At 40.9% G+C, this 25,065-nt stretch overlaps 1 protein-coding gene across 2 annotated transcripts in view; it reads right to left on the bottom strand.

Annotated features, from left to right (window-relative positions):
* The window catches only part of SPTLC1 (serine palmitoyltransferase long chain base subunit 1), a 108,271-nt gene that overhangs the window by 48,515 nt on the left and 34,691 nt on the right, over positions 1 to 25,065 (bottom strand). The window contains exons 1-3 of one of the 2 annotated variants that reach the window (XM_064361571.1): positions 14,637 to 14,740; positions 12,094 to 12,201; positions 11,267 to 11,361 (exon numbers count right to left, since the gene is read on the bottom strand). In XM_064361571.1, the coding sequence (XP_064217641.1) occupies positions 11,267 to 11,361; positions 12,094 to 12,201; positions 14,637 to 14,693 (260 nt within the window). In that variant the 5' untranslated portion in view covers positions 14,694 to 14,740. Of the gene's footprint in view, positions 1 to 11,266; positions 11,362 to 12,093; positions 12,202 to 14,636; positions 14,741 to 25,065 lie in introns of those variants that run through there. The other variant, XM_064361573.1, reaches the window with a different exon arrangement.

Here is a 25,065-nt window from a genome sequence, read left to right as displayed (position 1 = left end):
TGAGTGAGATTTGGGTAAAATTTTGAGGAATAGCAACATACACAGATTCAAAAAGTTATGCATCAGACAGAAGTGAAACTGACAGACTTTAAACATATATTGTTCAATGCTTCAAATGATAAATATGGTCTCCAAGATGCCTATAAAGAATCAGAATAAAACTACTGCATGGAGTAAAGAGCAGTATTTTTGAATTTATTATCTGCACAATGACATTTTAAATATATATGTGCAATTAAATTAATAAATCAAATAACATTATTTTTGCCTATTTCTTATATCCCTTTATGTTTACATATCAAATTGGCCAAAAAACTATTTTAAATGTTACTGGGAAAATAGTGAATCACCTCATATTTCAGCAGATATTACTGTTTCTCATACAAACAACTTAGTAATCGAAATAAATGTAAACAGACTAAACACCTCAGTTAAAAAATACTAGGATTATTTTTTAAATTCAGTTTTGTACAAAAGAAACAACTACACATAATGACAGTAAAACTGAAAACAGAGTCTATAAATCACATAACAACTAAATGAAAGCTGGTGTAGCTACACTGCTATCAGACAAATGGACTTTAAGGTAAAACATATTTATTGTTAGAAATAAGGAACATTAAAATAGATGTAAAAATGCTGAACCCACATATACCTACTAACGTACCTTCAAACTAAACAATTTAAAAATAAAACAGAAAAGAATGAATCCACATGGTGGGTAATACTGTTATCTACTGTCTCTTTCTTTCTCATTCACTTACATATCAGACAGATATGGCTAAGACTTTGAATAATAATTAAAATGCTTGATGTAATGAACACAAGACATCTTGAATACAAGAAACATATAATATAAATTTTTTGTGATAAAGCCATGAAACATTTGCAAAATTTACAATAAATAATACATAAAGCAAGTCTCAACAAGAGCAGCAGAATCATTCAGAAAAGCTATCATCCAGAACATGTTTTCTAATTACACAGCAATAAATTATAAATTACTGAGAAGAAGAAAACTCAAGGAAAACATTATGCTTTAGTCAAAGGAAAAAACTAAAATGAAAATTAGAAAATATTTAGGTCTGAATAACACATATTAAAAGTATAGCCTATAGGCTGGGTGCGGTGGCTCACACCTGTAATCCCAGCACTTTGGGAGGCTGAGGCAGGTGGATCACAAGGTTAGGAGATCGCGACCATCCTGGCCAACATGAGAAACCCTAACTCTACAAAAAAAAAAAAAAAAAAAAATTGGTTGGGTGTGATGGTGCAAACCTGTAGTCCCAGCTACTTGGGAGGCTGAAGCAGGAGAATCACTTAAACCCAGGAGCGGAGTTTGCAGTGAGCTGAGATCTCGCCACTGCACTCCAGCCTGGTGACAGGGCGAGACTCCATCTCAAAAAAACAAACAAAACAAACAAACAAACAAAAAAACAAGTATAGTCTACAGCTGGAATAGTACTTAGCAGGAAATTTATAGGCTTAAACACAGATAGAAAAGTTCATTATCCCTCATACACAATTTTGAAAGTTTGCAGCAAGTTCATTCAGTAGCAAAACCTGTCCTAAACAGATAGGAAACTCTTTAGTGCTTTATTTATTCCATGGAATGAAACTACTCTGGGGATGCTGCCCAGACCGCATGAGAGTGGTCCTGTAATAAGAAATATGTACTTCATTATCTTTCAAAATCTTTTTTTAAGCCTGAATTCTGAATTACACTCAGGGTTTTGGAAAGAGATTGTGAATCAGTACTAGAAAAGATTAAAAATGTAAATTAAGTGTTCAACTAAGTCAGAAAAGGAACGGAGTACACCTAAGAAATATATTAATAGAAGTTAAATAGCAAGCAAGAATTTCAGAAAATACAGCATGATAAAGAAAAGTCATGCAATGATCTTAGATGCAGAAATGACATTTGGTAAAGTTCAACATCTATTTATAAAACTCAAATCAGAGGGGAATGGTCTCAAATTGATAAAACTATAATACCTAAAACCTACAGATATTAACTGGGAAACAACAGAGATATTACTTTTAAGAATATGAACAAAACAAGGATGCTTGGTATCTTTTTACTATTCAGCATATGACTAAAGGCCATACCAGTAAAACTGTAAGGCCAAAATCGTGAATAAACAAACAAGTGTGTGTGTGCATGCACACATACACGTCTGAAAAGAGTCACATTGTTATCTGCAGGTGATATGATCACCTTACATAAAAAACGAAATCAACAAACTATTAGATTCAATACTAATAGGGGTAACAAAATACCAAGTATTTACAAAATCAAGAAAAATATAAAGAGTAATAAATGATAAGATATACGATGGTCAGATGAAGGGATGACTCAATATTTTAAAGATACTACATTTTGCCAAAATAAACTATAAACTCAATACAATCACAATTAAAATTACACCAGGATTTCTAACAGAGCTCTATAAACTTCAATAATTACATAGGCAGATACAAGTTCAGGAATGGCTAACTGAATTTAAAAATAGGGAGGTGGTGCTTCAGCAGAAGAAAGCAAATATTACAAACACCTGTTAACAAGAGGTTTGGTACTGGAGCAGACAGGCAGAGACCAATGAAAGCATCTAGAACTCAGTAGAACTGTGTGCATACGAATACCTGGAAAATGACAGCAGTTACCCCACAAACCACTAGGTTTCACACAAATTTTTCTCTATGGGTAAAGTTGAACAGCCAGGTACACAGTGAATTCCAGACATAGTAAAAACCTAAAAGTTATTTTAGAAAAGATAACCAAATGTGGAAGAATGTCTTTGGCACCTCAGGGTAGGAAATGGATTTCTTAACCAAGTCTCCACCCACACATACCATAAGGCCAACATGGATGCATTTGACCAAGTCAAAATTAAGAAATTTGGTTCAACGAAAGATACCAAAGACAAAGTTAACAGATGGGTGATAGAGAAGAGGTTTATTGTATTTCATTGAATCTAAGATGTCATCAATTGTATTTTATCTATCACTAAGGAAGAGAAACAGTGTCAATTAAAATACGATACTATTTTCTTGTCATGTACAGCTTTTTAGTTTATGCTTAATGAAAAGGTCTATTAATCCTTCTTAGACATAGATTTGTTACACTATGTTTGTACTTATGAAAAGGAAAATGCAAGATAAATCAGTCAAGATATTCCTATAACTTCTTTAGTCAAGTTCTGTTCCTCTCCTTTAGGTCACTGATACCCCAAGTTTTCATACCGTATTCTCCTTCTTGCTCTAGGCAGTATCTTGGCATTTCGTATGAGCATGCTCCCCTATCATTTCTGAGATTATCTGACATGTTAACTGTCACCCAGTCTCAAGTTCTGATGCTGGAACTTTCCTATTGAACTAATCGAATAGTTTTATTGTCTCTCCAATCTAATCACATTTCTAGAAAGTAAGCTGATACTACCCAAGGCAACAGGAAGTCTGACAAAGAGATATTCAAAGCCTTTGTCATCACAGCCTCGGTGAGCCTCTGCTCTGCAGGTCTGGCCATTTCTCTGGCCATTAGTTGCCACGTTGAACAGTAGGGCATACACCTCAACCGGAGTGCTGACAGTAAGTCCGCCACCACCAGGTTCACTGACACATAGGCAATGACAACCATGTCACAAACTACCTTCCTGGCTGACAATGACTCATCAGTGACTTTGAGCAGCTTTAAGATTCATCCCCACTTCAGATTTTAAACTAGGAAAAAACAGTATGTGTCTTAGAATCAACGTAATAGGGTACTAAGTCAAAAGCTAAGGATTAAAATCTACAAGGTATACAAAACCTTTGCTAATCAAAACAAAGACTGGGAATTAAGTAGAAAAACAAGTAAAAGATTTGAAGAGGCATTCACAGAAGTGAAAAACTCCAGCAGCTAAAAAGTAGATGAAATAATGCTCAAAGGCTCAAATAAGAAAAACCCAAAGAACACAGTATTGCTAAACAGAGATGTAGGGAAAACTTGAATTCCCATATACTAACTCAGGGGACCGTAGATGATATAGCAAAGTCCTACAGGAAAATTATCGGTATCGGTAATTTTAAAATATATGCCTACCGATACTTTTCCTACCGAAAATTATCGGTAGGCATATATCGGTATCCCATTCCTGGTTCTACCCCCCCTGATAAATTCAATGGAATATTAAGGTTCATTAGGGAATATTAGTCACAGGATTCTTTGCAGCATGGGAAATGGGGGGCGGTTTAAGTGTTTATCATGAGGAAAATGGAGAAGCAAAATTTGATGGCCATACACAACAGAAGAAGATGTAGCAGTCAAAAGAAATACATACAGCAACTCCACCTCTCTTTACTGACCCTGCTTTGATATTTCTTCATACCATTTAATATCAGCTAACATTAAAACCACTTCAACCCTTGATCTCTTCTGAAACCACACTCAGAAAGCACATGCAAAATGCCTACAAAGTTTAAAGGTCTAAATCTACTCAGACCAGAACAAAGAGAAGAGGTGACCAAATGTTGGAAACTGGAAAGCATATGGACAAGTTGTATTCGATAAGTCAAAGAGATCAGAGGCAAAGCCAAGCTTAGGCTGGCAGTGAAATGCCGAGCAGCAATGCCTGAAACATGCTCCCTAACTGGGGCACCAGCTTCCTTTAAACATGGGAAAATGGGAAAGGCTGACAATGGCAGTCACTCCTCTCCTCCACCCTGAAGGAAAACTAGATATGTGCTCTCTGGAAAGGCTGTGTATAAACTGGAAATCCTAAGAACGAGTGAAGGCAGGGGTGCCATTCTGAAGACAAAAATTAAGTGTCAGTTACATAACGAATGGTGAGACCCTGAGCCTCCTGCCTTCCACTCAGCTCCCAAATGGTGGAAAGTAGCTTTCTACCTGCAAAGTAACAGACTAGAGGACTCCTCTCCTGGGAAATACAAAGCCTAGAGAATAAAAACTATATATACTAAGTTTGGGATCCCCTCAAATAAATGAACAGGTCCCTGTCTGATTATCCTAGTGTAAGTCCCCAGTCAAGGAGCCCACTCCATCCTCACCCCTCTAACACACAAATGGTAACTAAATGTGGTGATGGATATATTAATTAACTTGATTGTGGACATTATTTCACAATGTGTGTGTGTGTGTGTGTGTGTGTGTATAAAATATATATAATATATATATAAAATCATCACATTATACACCTTGAATATTTACAACTTTTATTTGGCAATTATACCTCAATAGAGCTGCAGAAAAAGCCAAGCCCATTTTTACAGGGCTTTCAATGAGCATTTTAGTTTGTCATTCTTGAAAATAGATAGACCATCCTTACATTTATGGTCAACTGATTTTCAACACGACAACTCAGAAGTGAAATAGTCTTTTCAACAAATGGTGCTAGGACAACTTGACATCCACCTGCAAAAAAGATGAAGATAGGCCTCTGCCTCACACCATACCCAAAAATTAACTCAAAATGAATTACAGACTAAACATAAGGGCAAAAACTATAAACTGTTAGAAGACAGCAAGAAGTAAATCTGCGTAACCTTAGATTAAGCCAAAGATTTTAGAGATGACGAAAAAAGCACAAACAACAAAAGGAAAAATACATAAACTGGACTTCTTTAAAGTAAAAAACTTTTGAATTTCAAAGATCACTATCAGAGAAGTAAAATAAAGCCCCACAGAATGAAAAAAAAATCTGCAAATCATGTATCTGTCAAGAGACGAGTATTCAAAATATATAAAGAACTTTTACAATTTTAATGATAAAAAGAATCCGCAATTTAAAACAGCCAAGTGATTAAAGTAGACATTTCACCAAAGAAAATATATAAATGGCCAATGAGCAGATGAAAAGATGTTCAACATCATTAGTTACATGGGAAATGCAAATTAAAGCAAATCTCACTTCCCACCTACTAGGATGGCTATAATAAAATAGAAAATAAATAAGTGTTGCTGAGGATGTGAAGAAATTGTAAACCTCATATGTAGCTAGTGGGAATATAAAATGATGCAATTACTTTGGAAAACAGTTTGGGGATTCCTCAAATGTTAAACACAGAGTTATCATACGACCCGGCAATTGTACTTCTAGGTATATATCCAAGAAAAATTAAGACATTATGTCCACACAAAAATGTGTATACATTATTTCGTAGCACTTTTATTCATATATATTTTATTTTTTCATATACTGTTATGGGGGGAAAAACCCAATTGTGCATCAACTGATTAATGTATAAACAGAATGTGTATATCCATACACTGGAATATTATTTGGTGATAAAACGAAGTATGGATACATGCTACAATGTGGATGAGCTCTGAAAACATTATGGTAAGTGAAAGAAGCCAGAAACAAAGGCTAAGTACTATTTATTCCTTTTAATGTGAAATGTCCAGAATATGCAAATCCATAAAAAAAGTAGATATATGGCTGCTAAGGCCTGGGCAGAGGAAGGAATGGGAAGTGACTGCTACTGGCTTTGGGATTTCTTTTGGGGTGATAAAAATGTTCTGGAATTAGATGGCAGTGATGGTTGTGTAACTCTGGGAATAAACTAAAAACCACTTAATTTTACACTTCAAATTGGTGGATTTTATGGTATATAGATTATATATCAATAAGGCTGCTGTTTAAAGGAAAAAAACCTTACACTTCAAAATGGTGGATTTTATAGTGTATAGATTATAAATCAATAAGGCTGCTATTTAAAGGGAAAAAAAGTACGTAAATTCACTTACTCTTGTGTCAATTCAGTATTGAATGTAAATATATATTGCCTAAGTTGAAGGAAAGTAACACTCAATGTATCACTATCAACAAAACACCCTTCAATTTTCTTATAGTTTCTGCAAAAAATTTACATAATGTTCTTGATTACAATAAAAATATTCTGCATATTGAAAAAAAAGACGGGATGTTAACAATCACCAGATACTGAGGAGGTGTCTGACAGATTAACAAAAACGGATAAAACAAACAGTATAGTGCGAAAGGGTAAAAATAAAAAATTTTAAGATGTCTAAGTTTAAAAAAAAAATCCACCTTCCATGACCCTTCTCTGGAGTCTATCTGGAATATACTGTAGACAAAGAGACATGAAATAGCCAATGCAGGAGACAGGAAATTCTCAAGCTAATGGTGATGGGACACTCCAGGGCCACCCTGTATAGCAGCTGCTTATAACGACCAGTCAGGACTGAAGCAGGATACAGGAAGTACAAAGAAAGTGAATTCAATAGATAACTAATGTGTTTGAACATTCTGAATGGAGTTTTATACTCCTAGAGGAAAACACCACAAATCATAGACCAAAGTATAGAACCAAGCAAGTGACGAAAAATGATTAACTCTGGGGAATTTAAAAGTATCCAATAAAGAAAATGCAGTCTCATAACACTGGCCCAACTAACAAAGATATTAACGAAGTCACAAAAATATAACCACTAAATTATCTAAGGACACATTATGCTATAACTGAACTCTGCCAGGAGAAAGGGCAGAGCAAGGCCACTGCACAAACTGGGGTCACGTTAGGGTTACCCAGGGATCTATACCACAGGCACCGGGCACTTGCTGGAGGAAGAGTACCTTCCCCCAATCCACACAAAGGCATGACAGGAGCTATTCCAGGCCTGAGGACAGTGAGTCTAGGTGTGTTTTCAGAGAGCCAGTCTCAATCTCCTACAATTATTGGATATATAGTCACACGCCACATAACGACATCTCAGTTGACAAAATGGACCACATATACAACAGTGGTCCTATAAGATTATAACACTGTATTTTTACTGTACTTTTTTTTTTTTTTTTTTTTTTTAAAAGACAGGGTCTGGCTCTGTTGCCCAGGCTGGAGGGCAGTGGCACAATTTCGGCTCATTGCAACGTCCGTCTGCTGGGCTCGAGCCATCCTCCTACGTCATCCACCCAAGTAGCTGGGACTACGGGCCTACACCACCACACCTATCCAATCTTTTGCATTGTTTGGTAGAGATGGGTTTCATCCTGTTGCCCAGGCTGGTCTCAAATTCCTGGGCTCAAGTGACCTGCCCACCTTAGCCTCCCAAAGTGCTGAGATTACAGGCATGAGCCACCATGCCTGGCCCTACTGTACCTTCTCTATACCTAAATATATTTAGATACACAAATATAATTTTATTACAACAGCTAGAGTATTCAGTAGAGTAACATGCTGTATAGTTTGTAACCTAGGAGCAATAGGCTATACCATATAGTCTAGGTGTGCACCAGGTTCTACCATCTAGGTCTATGTAAGTCCACTCTACAATGCTTCCACGACAATGCAATTACCTAACACATTTCTCAAAATGTATCCTCATCATTAAGTAATGCATAATTGTAACGAAAACTGGGGAAAAAAAATAAGAAGAAAATAAAGAACAACAAAAGCAAGTTTCTTTAAAAAAAAAAAAAAAAAAAAGGTAAATACCAGACAAAGAGCTAAAGAAAGAGAAAGCTGTTACTTCTAAAGAGTGAAAATCTGGGTTGAGAATCATAGTAGATTGTGGTTTTTCTCACAAAAATTTTAAATTTAAATATGCATAAGTAATTAAAAGAACCTATCAGCCGGGCATGGTGGCTCATGTCTGTAATCCCAGCACTTTGGGAGGGCGAGGTGGGTGGAACACCTGAGGTCAGGAGTTCCAGACCAGCCTGGTCAACATGGCAAAACCCCATCTCTACTAAAAAACTACAAAAATTAGCCAGGTGTGGTGGTACATGGCCATAATCCCAGTTACTTGGGAGGCTGAGGCAGGAGAATCGCTTGAACCCGGGAGGTAGAGGTTGCAGTTAGCCAAGATTGTACCACTGCACTCCAGCCTTGGCAATGGAGTAAGACTGTCTCAAAAAAGAACCTATCAGTAAAACGTGATACAGCAACTGATTAGAAAAGTCATGATTATAGAAAGAGATGCAGAAAACATATTTGACGTAATACTCTGATTCAAGAAACTATCAAAATGTTTCCTTTAGTATACTAAGAAAAAAGAGTATCTGTAATTCAATATAGGTTATCTCTTAAAAACCACCTGGTACAGGAAAAGAAGACCATCATTGCCCCTCCTATTCAGCATTGAAGGGAAAGTGGCCTAGCCAGTGCATTAAGACAAGGAACAAGAAAAAAAAGATGCATCTCACAATAGAAACAAAACCTCTCTGGTACCTAGATATAAATTTATTAAAAGATATGCAATGTCAATTTCCCAGCTGTGATGCTGCACTATAGTTATGCAGGACATTACCATTGGGGGAAAGTAGGTAAAGGACATAAGGAATCTCACTGAATTACTTCTTACAGCTGTAGGTCAATCTATAAATACTTCCAAATAAAAAGTAGAAACAAAAAGGTAACTCTTCATAACAACTACTTTAATGTAGAAAATAAAAGATCCAAGTATACAAGCAATATATAACATGTAAATGGGTAGTGAGATTAAGTATCAGCAAGATACCAAGCCTCCTAAATTAATGCATAAATTCAACACACTTCTAATCAAAAACCCAAACACATTTTTTTGGTCAAATATGATCACCTAAACCTAAACTCACAGCGAAGAACGGTCAAGAATAGCCTAGACAATTTTGAAGAACACAGACGTAGAAAGACACTCTAATCAATGTTTATTATAAAGCTGTAGTATTAATATGAAGGAGTCTCTGGTACATGGAGATACATATATATCCCAATAATAAAAATAAAAGCCAGAAACAGATCCTTTAGAAGGGAATTTGGCATACCAAAGAAGGGAGATTTCCAAGCAGTAGATAAACATGGGATTATTCAACTAATAATGCTGGGACAACTGACCATCATATGGAAAACAATCACATTAGAACTTTAGGGTAGGAAAGGAGCCCCTGAGACCTCAACAGACCAAACTAAAGGAGACTGTTAAGTTTGATTTCAGAATATCTAAAACTTTTACGAGACTAACGAGATCTACAGAAGTGAAGAATAAGAAGTGAAGAATAAAAGTTCCTCTTTGATAAGATCAGAATTAGAATATACTCAGGAAAATATCTTGCATCCCATTTTAAAATAAAAAAACGGAATATTTTCACAGCAACAGGCGTATATGGTAAAATTATAAACATAAGCAAAGGAAAGACAATCACCAACTTCAAGACAGTGGTTATGTGTATGAGAAGCAAGAGTAAGTGATGGATGCCAAAGGATTTCTTAAGATGTATTTGTAATATTGTATCTATCTGTAAAAATAAGTTTGAGGCCGGGCGCGGTGGCTCAAGCCTGTAATCCCAGCACTTTGGGAGGCCAAGGCGGGTGGATCACGAGGTCGAGAGATCGAGACCATCCTGGTCAACATTGTGAAACCCCGTCTCTATTAATACAAAAAAAATTAGCTGGGCACGGTGGCATGTGCCTGTAATCCCAGCTACTCAGGAGGCTGAGGCAGGAGAATTGCCTGAACCCAGGAGGCGGAGGTTGCGGTGAGCCGAGATCGCGCCATTGCACTCCAGCCTGGGTAACAAGAGCGAGACTCCGTCTCAAAAAAAAAAAAAAAAAAAAAAAAAAAATAAGTTTGAAGTAAACATAGCAAAATGTTAATGCCTATTAAATCTGGGTGGTGGGTATATAGGTGTCTAATATCAACTTTCTGTATTCTTAAAATATTTCTTAATTAATGAAAATACATACAATACAGCAAAGATAGCCAAGAGAATACAAAGTAAAAAATAGATGAGACGCTGGAAGCAAGGAGGGAAGAGGTGCAAGTGAGTGGAAGCTCCATAATTTATACTGTATGGGTCAACAAGTGTTTTTTATAGTTGATGAATCAGAAAACAGGAGTTAAGCATACTACAGTATCTAGAATTATGAAGGCAACCTGCAACAGATTTAAAATCAGAAAACCACCAGGTGAGTAAAAAGGAGTCTGTTGCTTTTCAAGTGTTTGACCATTTGAAATATTAACACAAGTGCATTAGTTTGAAAATATATATATATTTATATATATATTTATTTTCTACATATTATATATACATATTTTTTTTTTTTTTTGAACAAAGGGCAAACATTAATGCTTAAATTGGAGACTAAAAAATTCCTCTATCATCCCTAGAATAAATTTAAAATCAGGAGCTAAAGCTGTTACTCCCGGGAATTTCTAAATGTTTTGTTTCAGATAAAAAAGGAATACTATATATAAAGCACTATATACAGCAGGTTACTACCAGAAACCCTATACAAGTAAGTACTTCAAGTAGCAAAATCAATTTACCCTGAAACGATGTTGTAGTTGAGGGCGGGATGGTCTTTCGGGACAGGAGGAACAAGAGGTTCTGGGTGCCACTCTTCAATCAGTTCTTCCTTTTCCTACAGGAGAAAAAGAGTTAAAATATAGCACAGGGGTAGTCACTTTACATCAACTTCAGCAATATTGAAACTGTCTGTTGTAATGGAAAAGTCACAGTGAATACACTGCTAGAAATACCATGTCTAGTTGTGGCTAGAATAAAAACAGAATCACTTGTGACTTTTGGGCACTTACCACCCTCACCTCTTTTCTTATCACTCGCTAGAGGTTCTTTTCCATGTACCTTTGTGGATGACTTGACAATTCATGAAAATTTTACTTCTATGCTCAGGATTTTTTTTTCCTTTACCATACACAACACATCAAAATTCGATCTGAGGTAGGTGTGAGTTGGATTCTTTTCTACTCTGACTCTCCTTTAAGAAGACCACAGGGGAAACTTTCTCTCACACTTCAGAAATAGTTTTGCTATTCTGCAGCAACTCACACAACCCTCATACGAACATTCAAACTCCAGTAGCTGCTCATGCTTCCCTCTAACCATCTATTTCCAAGACTGCTGTTTACTCCTAGCAAAGTATCCAAGACCATAATATGCTCTTCATTTGGGTACTGACTTTATTTCTAGATTTCCCCATATTTTGCCTACCCTGATATTTCACTCCCCTTGATTTCCCTACATTACAGAAAATGTTTTAACACACATAGTTGAGCCACTACAAATCCTTTCTGGAAAGACACAGCAACTATAATCCCATACCCAATAATGAAACAGAGATTTAATTTCTTACCTTGACTGTAAGATCAGATCGTTCTTGTAATTTGTAAGTCTTAGAGAAAAGAAGTCTGATTATCCAGAGTATTAGAATCCCTTCCAAAATAAGATGGTAAGCAGGAGCCTAAGAGTGAGTAAAAAACAATTAAGAAATGAAACATACACTTCTAAAATCTGCACATAAAATTTACCACACCTGCATATACTGCCCCTCATGACTTTTAGCCTATTAATTCTTACTACTTACTTTCAAAGCTCCCTTAATTTCTATTTATTCCTTTCCCCATTTCTAATGGCAAGCAATTTCTCCTTCACATGAAAAACCCCTAATATTTTTGGCTTTTAAAACTTCTTTGAGAATAAAAATCAAAACTAAAAAAAATAAAATCTAACACAGAATCTCAACATTTAAAACAATATCAACTATCAGATTATTTAATTTCAGTGCTTATTTTTTTTGGGGGGACACCATAAAAGACTACTCAAATTCTACATTCAATGTGCATAAGAATTGGGAGTAAGAAGTTTCTCTTTAGGATGAGTTTTAAAATTTGCTGATCCCCCTGAATACAATTCATTTATGGATAAATCTAAATACCCTTTTAGTTTTCTCAATAGTTGGATTCTAGCAGGCAAACATCTGCCAAAGCCACTAGTTAGAGCCCACTCCACAAAGAAATGACCTTAAGAAAAGTTGAGAAACTATCTGACCAGTGAATTAATAAAAATCACAAACACCACTTCTTTTCCTCTCCAGGAAATGTTACATACAGGAGTTCTGCCAAGTCTCCCTGCTGGACAATTTTGAAATATGAAGTTACACTACTTCAGTCTTCAAAAAGGGAACAACATTTAACAGAAAATCCATTTCTTAAAAATATCATATTAAAAAAAGATCATTCAATTTTAGTGGTTCATTTTAGGTCACTCTAACCTAATACTGGACATCACTTAATATATGAGGATAAGAGAGAGCCACATCTGCTCCCTCTGCTATGTTTCAAGATAAAATTCCCAATATGTCTTGCAACGGAAACACCATCATTACCCCTGCCAGTAGACAGTGATATTAAGTTTTGTTGATATTAAATCATCAAAAGTAATGTGAAATTCACTTGAAATAAATGTAAGCTCTATAAGCACAGGGACTTTTGCCTGTTTGTTCGCTGCACTATCCCTAGCATCTAGATCTGTGTGGTCCAACACGGACAGTCACTAGCTACATGTGGCTATTTAAGTTTTAAAAATTCAGTTCCAGCTGGGCATGGTGGCTTACGCCCGTAATTCCAGCATTTTGGGAGGCTGAAGCAGGAGGACTGCTTGAGTCCAGGAGTTCCAGACCGGCCTGGGCAACATAGTAAGACCTCCATCTCTAAAAAAAAAAAAAAAAAAAAAAAAAATTAACTGGGTGTGGTAGTATGTGGTCCCAGCTACTGGGGAGTCTGGGGTGGGAGGATCGCTTGAGTCTGGGAGGTCAAGGCAGCAGTGAGCTGATTGCGCCACTGCACTCCACCCGGGCGACAGAGTGAAACCCTGCCTAAAAAAAATAAAATAAGTGCCTAATGAATAGCTCAGAGAAGATTCGGAAAGTTCTGCGGGACAGCGCGGGGAAGCTCATAAATGAATGAACACTAAGACTGACATTCTGGTTTCATTATTTTATGTATCTGAAATAACTAGCCTTTCGAAAAAACTCTTAACTATTCTTCCTTTAAAAATCTACGGCAGGGCGCGGTGACTCACGCCTGTAATCCCAGCAATTTCGGAGGCCGAGGCAAGCGGATCACCTGAGGTCAGGAGTTTGAGACCAGTCTGACCAACATGAAGAAACCCCATCTCTACTAAAAATACAAAATTAGCCAGGCGTGGTGGAACATGCCTCTAATCCCAGCTACTCGGTAGACTGATGCAGGAATCGCTTGAACCCGGGAGGCGGAGGTTGTGGTGAGCTGAGATTGCGCCATCGTACTCTAGCTTGGGTAACGAGAGCGAAACTCCATCTCAATAAATAAATAAATAGAATAAAAATAAAAATCTACTAAACTCGTATCTTTGTAAGAAAACTGATATACATGGAAAAATGGCATTTTATTTACAAATCCTAAATAAATTGGTTTCTTTTCGACAAAAACAGACAAACTCCAATTTATTACAATTCTATTCCCCAATTAACTGTTCATAGTTTCAAGGAACTGACTTCCTTAAGACCTTCCCAGAGGAAGGTTTTCCACTCATTTTCACCACTCCATTTTATCGAACGTCTAACTGGTTTTTGCAGACCTGTCTCCTGCGTCCTCTTACATGTGTTCCTTTCCCGAGCCTCGAGGGGACCCAGGGCATAAGAACTCAAACCGAGACCCTCGGTTTCAGCCCCGGCCCTTCCTCCCTATACTCAGCCGCTGGGACTGGAAGATCCCGGCACTCCTTCCAGCAAGAGATGCCGAGTCTTGGCGTGACCGAGCCAGTCCCGCTGAGGTCTCAGGCCAAAAATCGACACGCGCCGTCCCAACCTCCCCAGGCCCAGGTGTAGTCGCGGGCCGCTCATAGCGCGGAGCCCACCTCGTAGAGCGCCTGTACCATCTCCACCAGCACCCACTGCTCCGTGGCGGTCGCCATAGTTAGCCGCTGGGGATTCCTTCCGGAAGGCGGGTCACAAACGCGTCCTAAAAGTGCACGTCGCTGCTCAGTGACGTCTTAGCCTCTGCGGAGGGCGGGGCGGCGGAGCGCTGGGCACCGCCTCCTCGCACTTGCGCACTGGTTGACGGGAGGCTGGGCGGGGTCGGGTGGGATGCAGAAAAGTTTCTCCAGGAATTGTTTACGTTATGTCCATTACGCCCCTGCTGGATTCGGGGTGGAGAGAGTAGACCCTTGTCCTTGGCCATCAGCTGGGTGCAGAGTGTTAAAACAATTGCAATACGTTTACTTTTTTTTTTTAAGACGGAGTTTCGCTCTTGTTGCCCAGGCTGGAGTGCAATGGGGCGATCTCGGCTCACCGCAGCCTCTGCCTCCCGGGTTCAAGCGATTCTCCTGCTTCAGCCTCCCGAGTGGCTGGGATTACAGGCAGGCGCCACACTGCCTGGCTAATTTTGTATTATTATTATTATTATTATTTTTGAGACGGAGTCTTGCCTTCTTACCCAGGCTGGAGTGCAGTGGCGCGATCTCAGCTCACTGCAACCTCCGCCTCCCAGGTTCAAGCGATTCTCCTGCCTCAGCCTCCTCAGTAGCTGGCACTAGAGGCATGCCCGGCTAATTTTTTTTTTTTTTTGTATATTTTTAATAGAGACAGGGTAGCCAGGATGGTCTCGATCTTCTGACCTTGTGATCCGCTCGCCTCAGCCTCTCAAAGTGCTGGGATTACATGCGTGAGCCACTGCGCCCGACCAATACCTTTACTGGAGGTCAGATGTACAGAATTAAGATGTTGACAGTGCTATATTCCTCCAAAGCCTCTGGGGAGAAGACTTTTTTGCCTTTTCCAGCAAAAGCCTTAACTTAGTTATATCTGCAAAGAACCTTTTCCAAATAGGCCATGTTCCCAGGTTCTAATCCCTGATTTGAATGTTGACATGTCTTTTTGGGGTCCACCATTTAATCTACTATAGTATCCGATCTCTGGCCTTCCAAATTCACACTGGCCTCATATGCAAAATACATTCATTCCATCTCAACATCTCCAAAGGTCTTAACTCTCATCCAAATACCATAACAATTAGTTCAGGATTTCTAACTTGCTTGAGACTGATGACTCTTTGATTCCTTCTTCTGATTCCTTTGTCACAGTGGGATCGCTTGAGCTCAGACGTTTGAGACCAGCCTTGGTGACATCGCAAAACCCTGTCTCTACAAAAAATACGAAAACTAGCTAGAGATGGTGGCATGTGCCTGTAGTCCCAGCTACTTGGTAGGCCAAGGTGGGAGGATCGCTTGAACCCTAGAAGTCGAGACGGCAGTGAGCTGTGATTATGCCGCTGCACTCCAGCCTGGGTGACAGAGTGAGACCCTGTCTCAAAAAGAAAAAAAAAAGAGAGAAAGGAAAGAAAGTTAATACTGAAATTTCTTTAAATCTCTCATAAATCTACAGTATTTTGGGATACATGTAGTTTTGAATACACACCCCGATTCCATTCCTGAAACCTTTCCTTAATATCTCTTAAGTGCCTTCAATTTATCATGATTTTTTACATTTAGGGGTATAAAACTGAATTATTCAGACTCAAGTTTAAAGTAATTTGTAGTTCATTTATTTATCCACCCTTGCATTTTCCCTTTTGCCTCAGAGCCTCACTCCCATTCCCATCCCTTCTCCTTCTGGATACTCTAATGTCTTTGAGTAGACTTGTAGCTTTGCAAGACATGCAGTGCCATTCAGTGTCCCAATTAGTCATGTAAAATTTAAAAAGTGAGGTTCAGTCCAACCCACAATAGCTCTAGTCCTGTGGTCCAACAAAGCCATTGAAGACTGTAGTTCTTTTGAGATCCTTGCTCTGCTACCTACCAGAATGTTAACTTCCATTTAAGACCAATATCAAGATCATTTGAAGGCCAACATTCCTCATTGGTTATAAGACATCAGTCAACAGTCATCAGTTCTGCATGATTGCATTTACGCCCAAGCAGAGAGACTGGTTTCCTGAGGTTTTTCTTAAAAGCAAGTAACCAGCTTTCTCAGAGACTCCCATAGCCCTGCTCAAATCTCAGAGGCTCAGATTGGCTTAGCTCTGAGAAAGGAAAGAATGATTCTAACAAGGTTCACCTTGGAGCTGAAATCTATCACTTAGATGCCACCATTGCTACCCAATGGGAAGGATAGAATGCATATTGGGAGTCACAATCCTCTAAAGCCACCTCACTGTCTCCCCGACTTTATTTTGCTTTCCTCCAATTCATACAACACAGCGACCACCTGACTGTGTAACTCATCACTTGCAATCCTTCCATGGTATGGTAGCTAGTCTTTAAAGATGCCCTCCCACTTAGCCCTCCCACTTAGTTATACTATCTAGTATTTAGACAAGACACAGCTTGATTTCATCCAATCCTCATTTCATCAGGTAGATATTAACATACCTATTTCATGGATGAGAAAACAGAGGTTTAGAGAAGTTAAATCATTTATCAAACAGTATGCCTGGCACACTGTACCTCCCTCCCTGGTATGGCTCCTGAGACGCTTTGTCCACCTACAAGCCATTGTCCAGGAATGCCAGGCCAGAGCTTGTTGGACTGTCAGGCAGGAAGGACCTTAGGAAGCCATCAAGTTCAAGTTCAGTCATTTTTCAGAGGCAAGAAGCCAGGGCCCAAGGGAGAGGGGATGAAGTGACTTGTTCAAAGGCACCCACTAGTTAGAGAAAGAGACAACGGAACCCATGTTGTGAATGAAAACCATCATGTGCAGCTGTGTCCTGTGATAACATCTACATTTCCACTGCGTTACTTTGCAGTGGTATAGTGTCTTTTAGTCTAGAATTTGGAAACATTTCCTGTTATCTGCTGTTATGCAATGGGGTACAGAGAAGCAGGCGTAAACTTATCCCATTCACCAGTCCCCCTCACCCCTCAACTGTCTTTCATGAAGGTTGTCACAGACAATGGGTCCTCTGTGGAGGAGGGGCTCAGCACACTGGGGCAGCTGTGCCCCTCAGGGCCTGGGGTAGAGACTGCCAGGGCCAGGAGTTCTGGCTTCTTTCAAATGACTATATTGGTTTTTCATGAAAATTAGTTGTTTAAAAATCAGCACTCTTTAATATTACTATTATGCAACTAAAGAGAATATCTACAAAGAGTGTCAAAGGCAGAATCTGATACATATTTGGAATGTGGAAAATGGTCTCAGTGCCTCACCTGCCTTGGAGACTCATTGAGCCAAACCTGGAAGGGAGTCATGAATGACCCGTGAGCGACCACCCCTAGGGAGCTGGGCCACTCCAGGACCCGATACACCTCTCTGGAGTGGCTGGGGCAACTTCCCACGGCAGCAGAGTCCTGGAATTCTGTCTCTCACATGAGAAGCTGTTGCTTAGTGTGCCTGTTCATGAACCGGGCATTGCAGCAGACCCGGACACCCTGTCGCTAGATCAGCCCAGATCTGCTCCTGTTCTGCTGGGGAAATCCCCTCCACCTCCTGAAAGAACAGAATCTTACCCATTTTTCAAGTCTAAATGCCATTTTATTCTTATAAAGAAAACAAAATTTTATCTACATCTGATTTCCAAAACAAATACAATAAATCTAGTTTCCTATGGAAGGAAAAGAGTAAAGATTCACACGAAGTCCAAGGAGACAAACTGAACAATCAGACTGCTTATAGGACTCGTTAATCATGAATTTGAACTAATAAAATGAATACATGTGAGAGAGGAAAGCAACCCTCATTTCCATTTTTAACTCTGCTGGCCACACCAGACAGAACAGTGAACCCAAAGTGACTAGGTCTTTGGGCCTTGGTGAAAGGAAATTTGATTTTGAAGGTGACCTTCCAATTCTGCAAGGTCAGGAGAGAGCAAGAGGCTGCAGGAAGGGTCAGGAGTTTGGGTTTAAATTCCGTGGCTGTGCCCCCTGCTCTTCTCCCCTTGCCACACAGGAACAAAGCAGGACTCCCCTCCTGGGCCGTGTGGAGAACAAAGGAGATGGCACCTAGTGAGTGCTGAGGACCACGCCTGGCACATAGGCGTCTGCTATTATTATGATGGCCAAGAAAAATCCTAATGTTTCAGAATGAAAAATTTCCACAAAAAACCCTCTATACCTTAACTTCCATTTTGCTTTCTGTTCTGTCTGATTTTCAACATAGTCATGATACTTTTGATTTTTGAGTACCTGTCACATTTTAGGCTTGATGGTGGGAGTTTTCACGTAGCTCATCTCTGTTACTCTTCACAGGGCGCGTAGGGTTGCAGATTAGGAAAGTAGGACTATGAGCTGGTATTGGTCAGGGACACTGTCCTGGAGTAGATAAGACTCAAGCTGGGTCATCTGGGAGATGGAGGGTGACTGAGAAGGGATGGGTAATGGGCTGGCAGAGGAAGTTTTCCAGGGAAAGGGAACGGCCTGGGCAAAGGTGCGGAGACAGGGATGGGGACCGTTTACCCACTCAGCCAGGCCACCTTCCCCAGGGAAGAAATCAGAGCTCCCCAGATCCACCAGCTGTCTCTGAATGCCACTGATGAATTCAGTTGCCCAGGTGTCTCCTATTCCTGTTCCACTGGCTGAGATGGATGACTTGCCCTGAAATGCAGAAAGTAACTTTTCAAAGGCCTTTAGCATTTCCATTTCAACATGACTTGCACGCATGTTCAATGGGGTCTTTACAGATTTTATGCATTAGAATACATTACCTATATATTCATATATCTACACACATCTACATATATTTACACACTCATATATATGTGAGTATACATATACATATATATCAATATTCTATTAGTACACTACTATGAGTATCTTCAGGGTAATAAAATATCTTGATATAAGAAGGTTTTGCTCTAATATCTCCGTCTCTCCTTTCCTCCCTCTCTCCTTTCTTTTCTCTCCTTCTCATCTAATACATTTCTTTGTTAGATGAAGGCCCTGGACATGAAATAATTGAGGCAGTCCTTCTTGTTAGATTGTCAAGGATCATGGCGCTCTGGACCCAGCTTGGGTTCCTGATGTGGTGTGGGCATGGAGGAGGAGAGAATTAAAATTGGATTCTCTTGAGAGGGTTCACATTTGGGGGAGCTGGGCTGGGGAAGGAGGCAATAGCCAGCAAAGCACGGGAGAACCAATACAACCTAAGACCAGTGAGATGGATTTGGCCTCAAGTCTTAGCTTTAAGGCTCTCAGCACATTAAAAAAGTGCCTCTGTCCTTTTGGTTCACTCATCTATACAATGCGGATGGATAACCATGAAGATAAAGTGGTTTAATAAGAAGCACCTAGCAGGAAGTAACAGACAGTAATGACTGGCAGCTGCTGTTAACATTAGATGCTGGGAAAAACAGCAAAGGAGAAAGGACTGACAGAGTGCCTACATAAATTGGTTATAAGTAACATATAAACAAGGAACAACAAACTGCGGAAGGCTGCAGCAGGCCTCTGAGGAGGAAGGACTCTCCATGCCTCATGTTTCAGTGCAGGGTGACCTCGGCTCTGTTACCAGAAACATTGTGGTCAAGGACGTAAAACCCCTTCGTACCACTATGACGTAGCCAGATTCCTTGTAAGGCCTCCTGCAGACTCCTTGTAAGGCCCGAGTTCCATCAGCTGTACATTGATAATAAGCTAAAGATAACTACATGTTCTTGTTTTGTGAAACTCCCAAACCGCCACTGTTATCAGTCCTTAGGATGACACACCAGTCCCGGCTCACTGATTCACTCCACCATCACTCCACCCCTACCCTATAGATCAACGTGATTGTCATCAATAAAGAGTGTGGATGATCAGAGCTCAGGGCCTTCACTATCACCTCCAGTAAGTGATGGCCCCCTGGTCCCACTTTTTCTCTTAATCTTTTTCTCGTTCTTTGTTGCCACCAAACTCAGGGTACCCATGGGTGATGTAGGGCTGGCTTCCTAGATTCTGGTGCCCAATGTGGGGCTCATGGATTCCCTACAATTAGACACATTCCAGACTGGGGACAGCAGGGCAGGGAGCCTTTGCCAGGATGCTAGATGGTGAGTTCAGAACCAGCTCAGGGAGTGACTCTCTCCTGGTGATCCAGCACGATCCCAGCCAAGATAAGAGCAGATACACACACACGTGGCTTCATCAGGTCACCTAGGTGAAGAAAGCATTTGCACATAGCCTGAACAAAAAATGGCCAGTGGATGAGACAAAAGGAGACTGGGGCAGGTTTATGATTTCAGTTCCCTTCTTCCTTCCTGCACGTTGGACAGTGTTTGAAGGAAGGAGTCTACCCTTTGGCATAGTTCACTTTGACACCAGGAACAAGAGTGCTCATCCTGAGCCCCTTGGTGCCTGTCTACCCCCATGTGCCTGGTACTCCTTCCTTGGGGACATCAGGTGAGTCATTCTACCATTCTTTTTTTTTTTTTTTTTGAGATGGAGTTTCGCTCTTGTTACCCAGGCTGGAGTGCAATGGCGCAATCTCGGCTCACTGCAACCTCCGCCTTCTGGGTTCAGGCAATTCTCCTGCCTCAGCCTCCCAAGTAGCTGGGATTACAGGCACGCGCCACCATGCCCAACTAATTTTTTGTATTTTTAGTAGAGACGGGGTTTCACCATGTTGACCAGGATGGTCTTGATCTCTTGATCCACCCGCCTCGGCTTCCCAAAGTGCTGGGATTACAGGCGTGAGCCACCGTGCCCGGCCCTCATTCTACCATTGTTGACCTCAGTGTCCTGCTCTGTACATAAAGGGGGTTTGGCAGCATGCTCACCGAGAGTCCCCCACCAGCTCACCTCTGCGGCCCCCACAAGGCCTTGGTCTCCGTGGCTGAGCCCTGGGATTGGTTGAAATGAATTGCATCTACCTGGGAAGATGAGGTAGAGTCAGCCAAGTGCAAGATGGGCAGAGGGCACCATGATAGCCCATAATGCACTGCCATGTGATTGCCCAATTGGGAGGGTCTCTTAGAGGGGTTCAAGGGGGGGGGTTGTGGAAGCAGGGGTGAGCCGAGGGGAGCCTGAGGGTGGTCTGTACTCCTAGAAAGCCTTATGAGTCCTCTGCCCGACTCCTACCAGTACTTAACTTGGAGCTGTACAGCCATGGTCCAGCCCCTACACAGATGGAGCCCTGAAGCCCCTCCTTCACAAAGAGTCCAGACTGAGTTGGATCTTGTGAAAGGAAAACTGAATTTTGGGACCCCAGACTCATTTAGCCTAAGGGAAAAGTCAAGCTGGGAACTGGTTCACGCAAACCTGCCTCCTGCTTTTAATTCCTAAATAAGATAGCTACAAGATAATAAAGCTACATGCCTCCTCCGCCATATTTTGCCCACAAGGAAATTCCTAGTGAGCTGTTAAAATTTCACCATGGCCACTTAAATTGATAGCTTATGTCTACAGGTTCGGTCACACCCAGCCCACCAGACACAAATGCATATTGGATTGTTTCCCTGCCTCATTTTGTCTATATTATCTTGTGTAAAATGCAGATTCACTGCATTTTTCCTCTGCCCCATTTGTTTATGTCATCTTACGTAAAAAAAGTGCAGATTCACTGAGTCAGACAAAGACACGAATGACTATTTTTCCCTATCCGCCTCTTACATGAAAATTGTGTACTTCTCAATATCCTGCCCTTTCCCCTTTAAATTTGGAGTCCTCAAAATCATCTTCAGAGAAACGCATAGACCTGTTTCCTGGGCGTGTCCTTAACTTTGGCAAATAAACCTCCTGAAATGATTGAGACTTGCCTCGTCATTTTTCTCAATTGACAATCCCATTAGATTTTTAACACAAAACTCTATGGTACTTTGTGTTTGAAACTTCACGCTCCCAAATGGAGTTGCTGGTTATTTATGCCACAGGCTGGAGGACATTAACGACCACTCTTGCTTCATCCAATTATGTGAGTGTCCAGGTGTGTGGTCATGCTGGTCCTGAACCCCGACAGCATCTTGCTTGGGTGGGAAAAGTTGAAGGAGCCAAGGAAAGGAGGCATGTCCTGTGGTTTCTTAAGTATCTTGATTAGGATCAAGTCCCAGCATTTCTGGAGTAAAAACACGGGAGATCTACAAGGAGCAGAACGACTTTGACAGCATCATTCTCCTTTGCTGGAGTCCTTTGAGCCTGATTTCCTAACAGCAGGTTTGCACAACAGCCTCCAGGAAGTTACAGGGCTGCCCATTTTAGCACTGTGTTCTCTTTTTATTCCTGAGATTAAATATGGATTGAAAACCTGGGACTGAATTTCCAGGCTGAGTAAGTGGTTTCCCCATTCTAAACCACTGCTATGGACACATGAGTTCTGAAACCTTTCAGTATTCCTGGGGGAATGAGCAGGTGGTTAGAAATGTACTGACTGGCTGAGTGTGGTGGTTCAGGCCTATAACCCCAGCCCTTTGGGAGGGCGAGGTGGGTGGATTACTTGAGGTCAGGAGTTTGAGATCAGCCTGACCAACATGGAGAAACTCTACTAAAAATACAAAAAATTAGCAGGGCATGGTGGTGGGCATCTGTAATCTCAGCTACTTGGGAGGCTGAGGCAGGAGAATTGCTTGAACCCAGGAGGCAGAGGTTGAAATGAGCTGAGATTGTGCCAATGCACTCCAGCCTAGGCGACAGAGCAAGACTTCGTCTCAAAAAAAAAAAAAAAAGAAAGTAATGTACTGACTGACATGGCTGGCCCCGCTTCTTCACTCCCTCTAAGGAGAATTGGCTACATAATCACCATAACAATAGTGAGGGCTCATCTGCACAGGGCTTTCAGGGAACTGAGCAGACAGAGGCCTGGGGCAAGGCAAGGCAGAAAATGTTCTGAAGCTTCCTTTTTAAAGGTGAAAAATGTCTTTGAGACGTTTTCTTGTCAGTATCAATATGAAGGGCATTTGGATAGCTTTCTCGTTACAGACAAAAGCTGCACAAGGAGATTTTGCAAGAAATGAGTCAGATTGGAAATTTAGGTAGATGCTCCACGCATTGGGGGTGTGAGAGAAAGAGGGAAATGACCTCGCCTGTAGGGAGGGGTGAGGCATCCATTTACCCATTCTATAGGTACTTCCCGAGCATCTAGCACATGCCACGCACTGCTTTCGGTCCTGAGAATGCAGCAGTAAAGAAAGCCCTCATGGAGACCATCAGTAGAGGAGGCGAGACACATGGGAAAGCAAGTAGTCAGGAATTAATAGGCCTGGTGTGGTGGCTCATGCCTCCAATCCCAGAGCTTTGGGAGGTCAAGGCAGGAGGACTGCTTGAGGCCAGAGTTTAGGACCAGCCTGGGCGGCATAGCGAGACCCCCTCACTACAGAAAATAAAGAACTAGCTGGCCACAGTGGTGTGCACCTATAGTCCCAGCTACTTGGGAAGCTGAGGCAGGAGGACTGATGGAGCCCAGGAGGTCAAGGCTGCAGTGAGCTATGCTCTAGCCTGGGCAACAGAGTGAGATCCTGTTTCAAAATAAAAACAAACACAACGAATTAATAAGTAGAGTTGGAGTTGATGGCTATTCTCACGAGCCTTTGAATTTTTTTCTTTTAGTAACTCAAATCTGGGCTAAGGAAAAACGATAAGCAGATGTACCAGCCACAGGGAGTAGAAAAATCCAAAACACGACTAAGAATTCAGCTTGGGATGAGGTCATTGCTAGGTGCTGAATTTTGTCTCCCTAATTTCACATGTTGAAGTCCTGAGCCCCAGTATCTCAGAATGTGACTGTATTTGGAGGCAGGGGCTTAAAGAGGTAAACAAGGTCATTAGCCTGTAATTCCAGCACTTTGGGAGGCCAAGGCGGGTGGATCATGAGGTCAGGAGTTTGAGACCAGCCTGGCCAACACCGTGAAACCCCATCTCTACTAAAAGTACAAAAATTAGCCAGGCGTGGTGGCAGGCACCTGCAATCCCAGCTACTTGGGAGGCTGAGGCAGGAGAATTGCTTGAACCTGGGAAGCAGAGGTTGCAGTGAGCCGAGATGGAGCCACTGTACTCTAGTCTGGGCAACAGAGCAAGACTTGGTCTCAGAAAACAAACAAACAACAACAAAAAAATAAGGTAATTAGGATGAGGTCCTAGTTCAATCTAACCAATATCCTTATAAGGAAAGGAAATGTTGACACAGACTCACACGAGGGATGACCATGTGGGGACACAGGGAGGAGACGGCCAACTGCCAGCCAAAGAGAGAGGCCTCAGGAGAAACCAATCTTGCCGACACCTGGACCTCAGATTTCCAGCCTCCAGAATTATGAGGAAATAAATTCCTGTTGTTTAAGCCGCCCAGTGTGTGCCTGTCTCAAGTTCATCATCATCATCTCCTAAGTTTCCTTTTAAATGTTTTATACTTCACCTTTTTGATTTATAATCCACATAAATTTTAGAACTC

The sequence above is a fragment of the Aotus nancymaae genome, unplaced genomic scaffold (genome assembly GCF_030222135.1).
Source record: "Aotus nancymaae isolate 86718 unplaced genomic scaffold, 86718_ANA_hifiasm-v0.15.2.pri h1tg000041l, whole genome shotgun sequence".
Classification (NCBI taxonomy): domain Eukaryota; kingdom Metazoa; phylum Chordata; class Mammalia; order Primates; family Aotidae; genus Aotus; species Aotus nancymaae.
The sequence above is the reverse complement of the archived record's forward strand: the minus strand, read 5'-3'. Positions and strand labels throughout refer to the sequence as shown.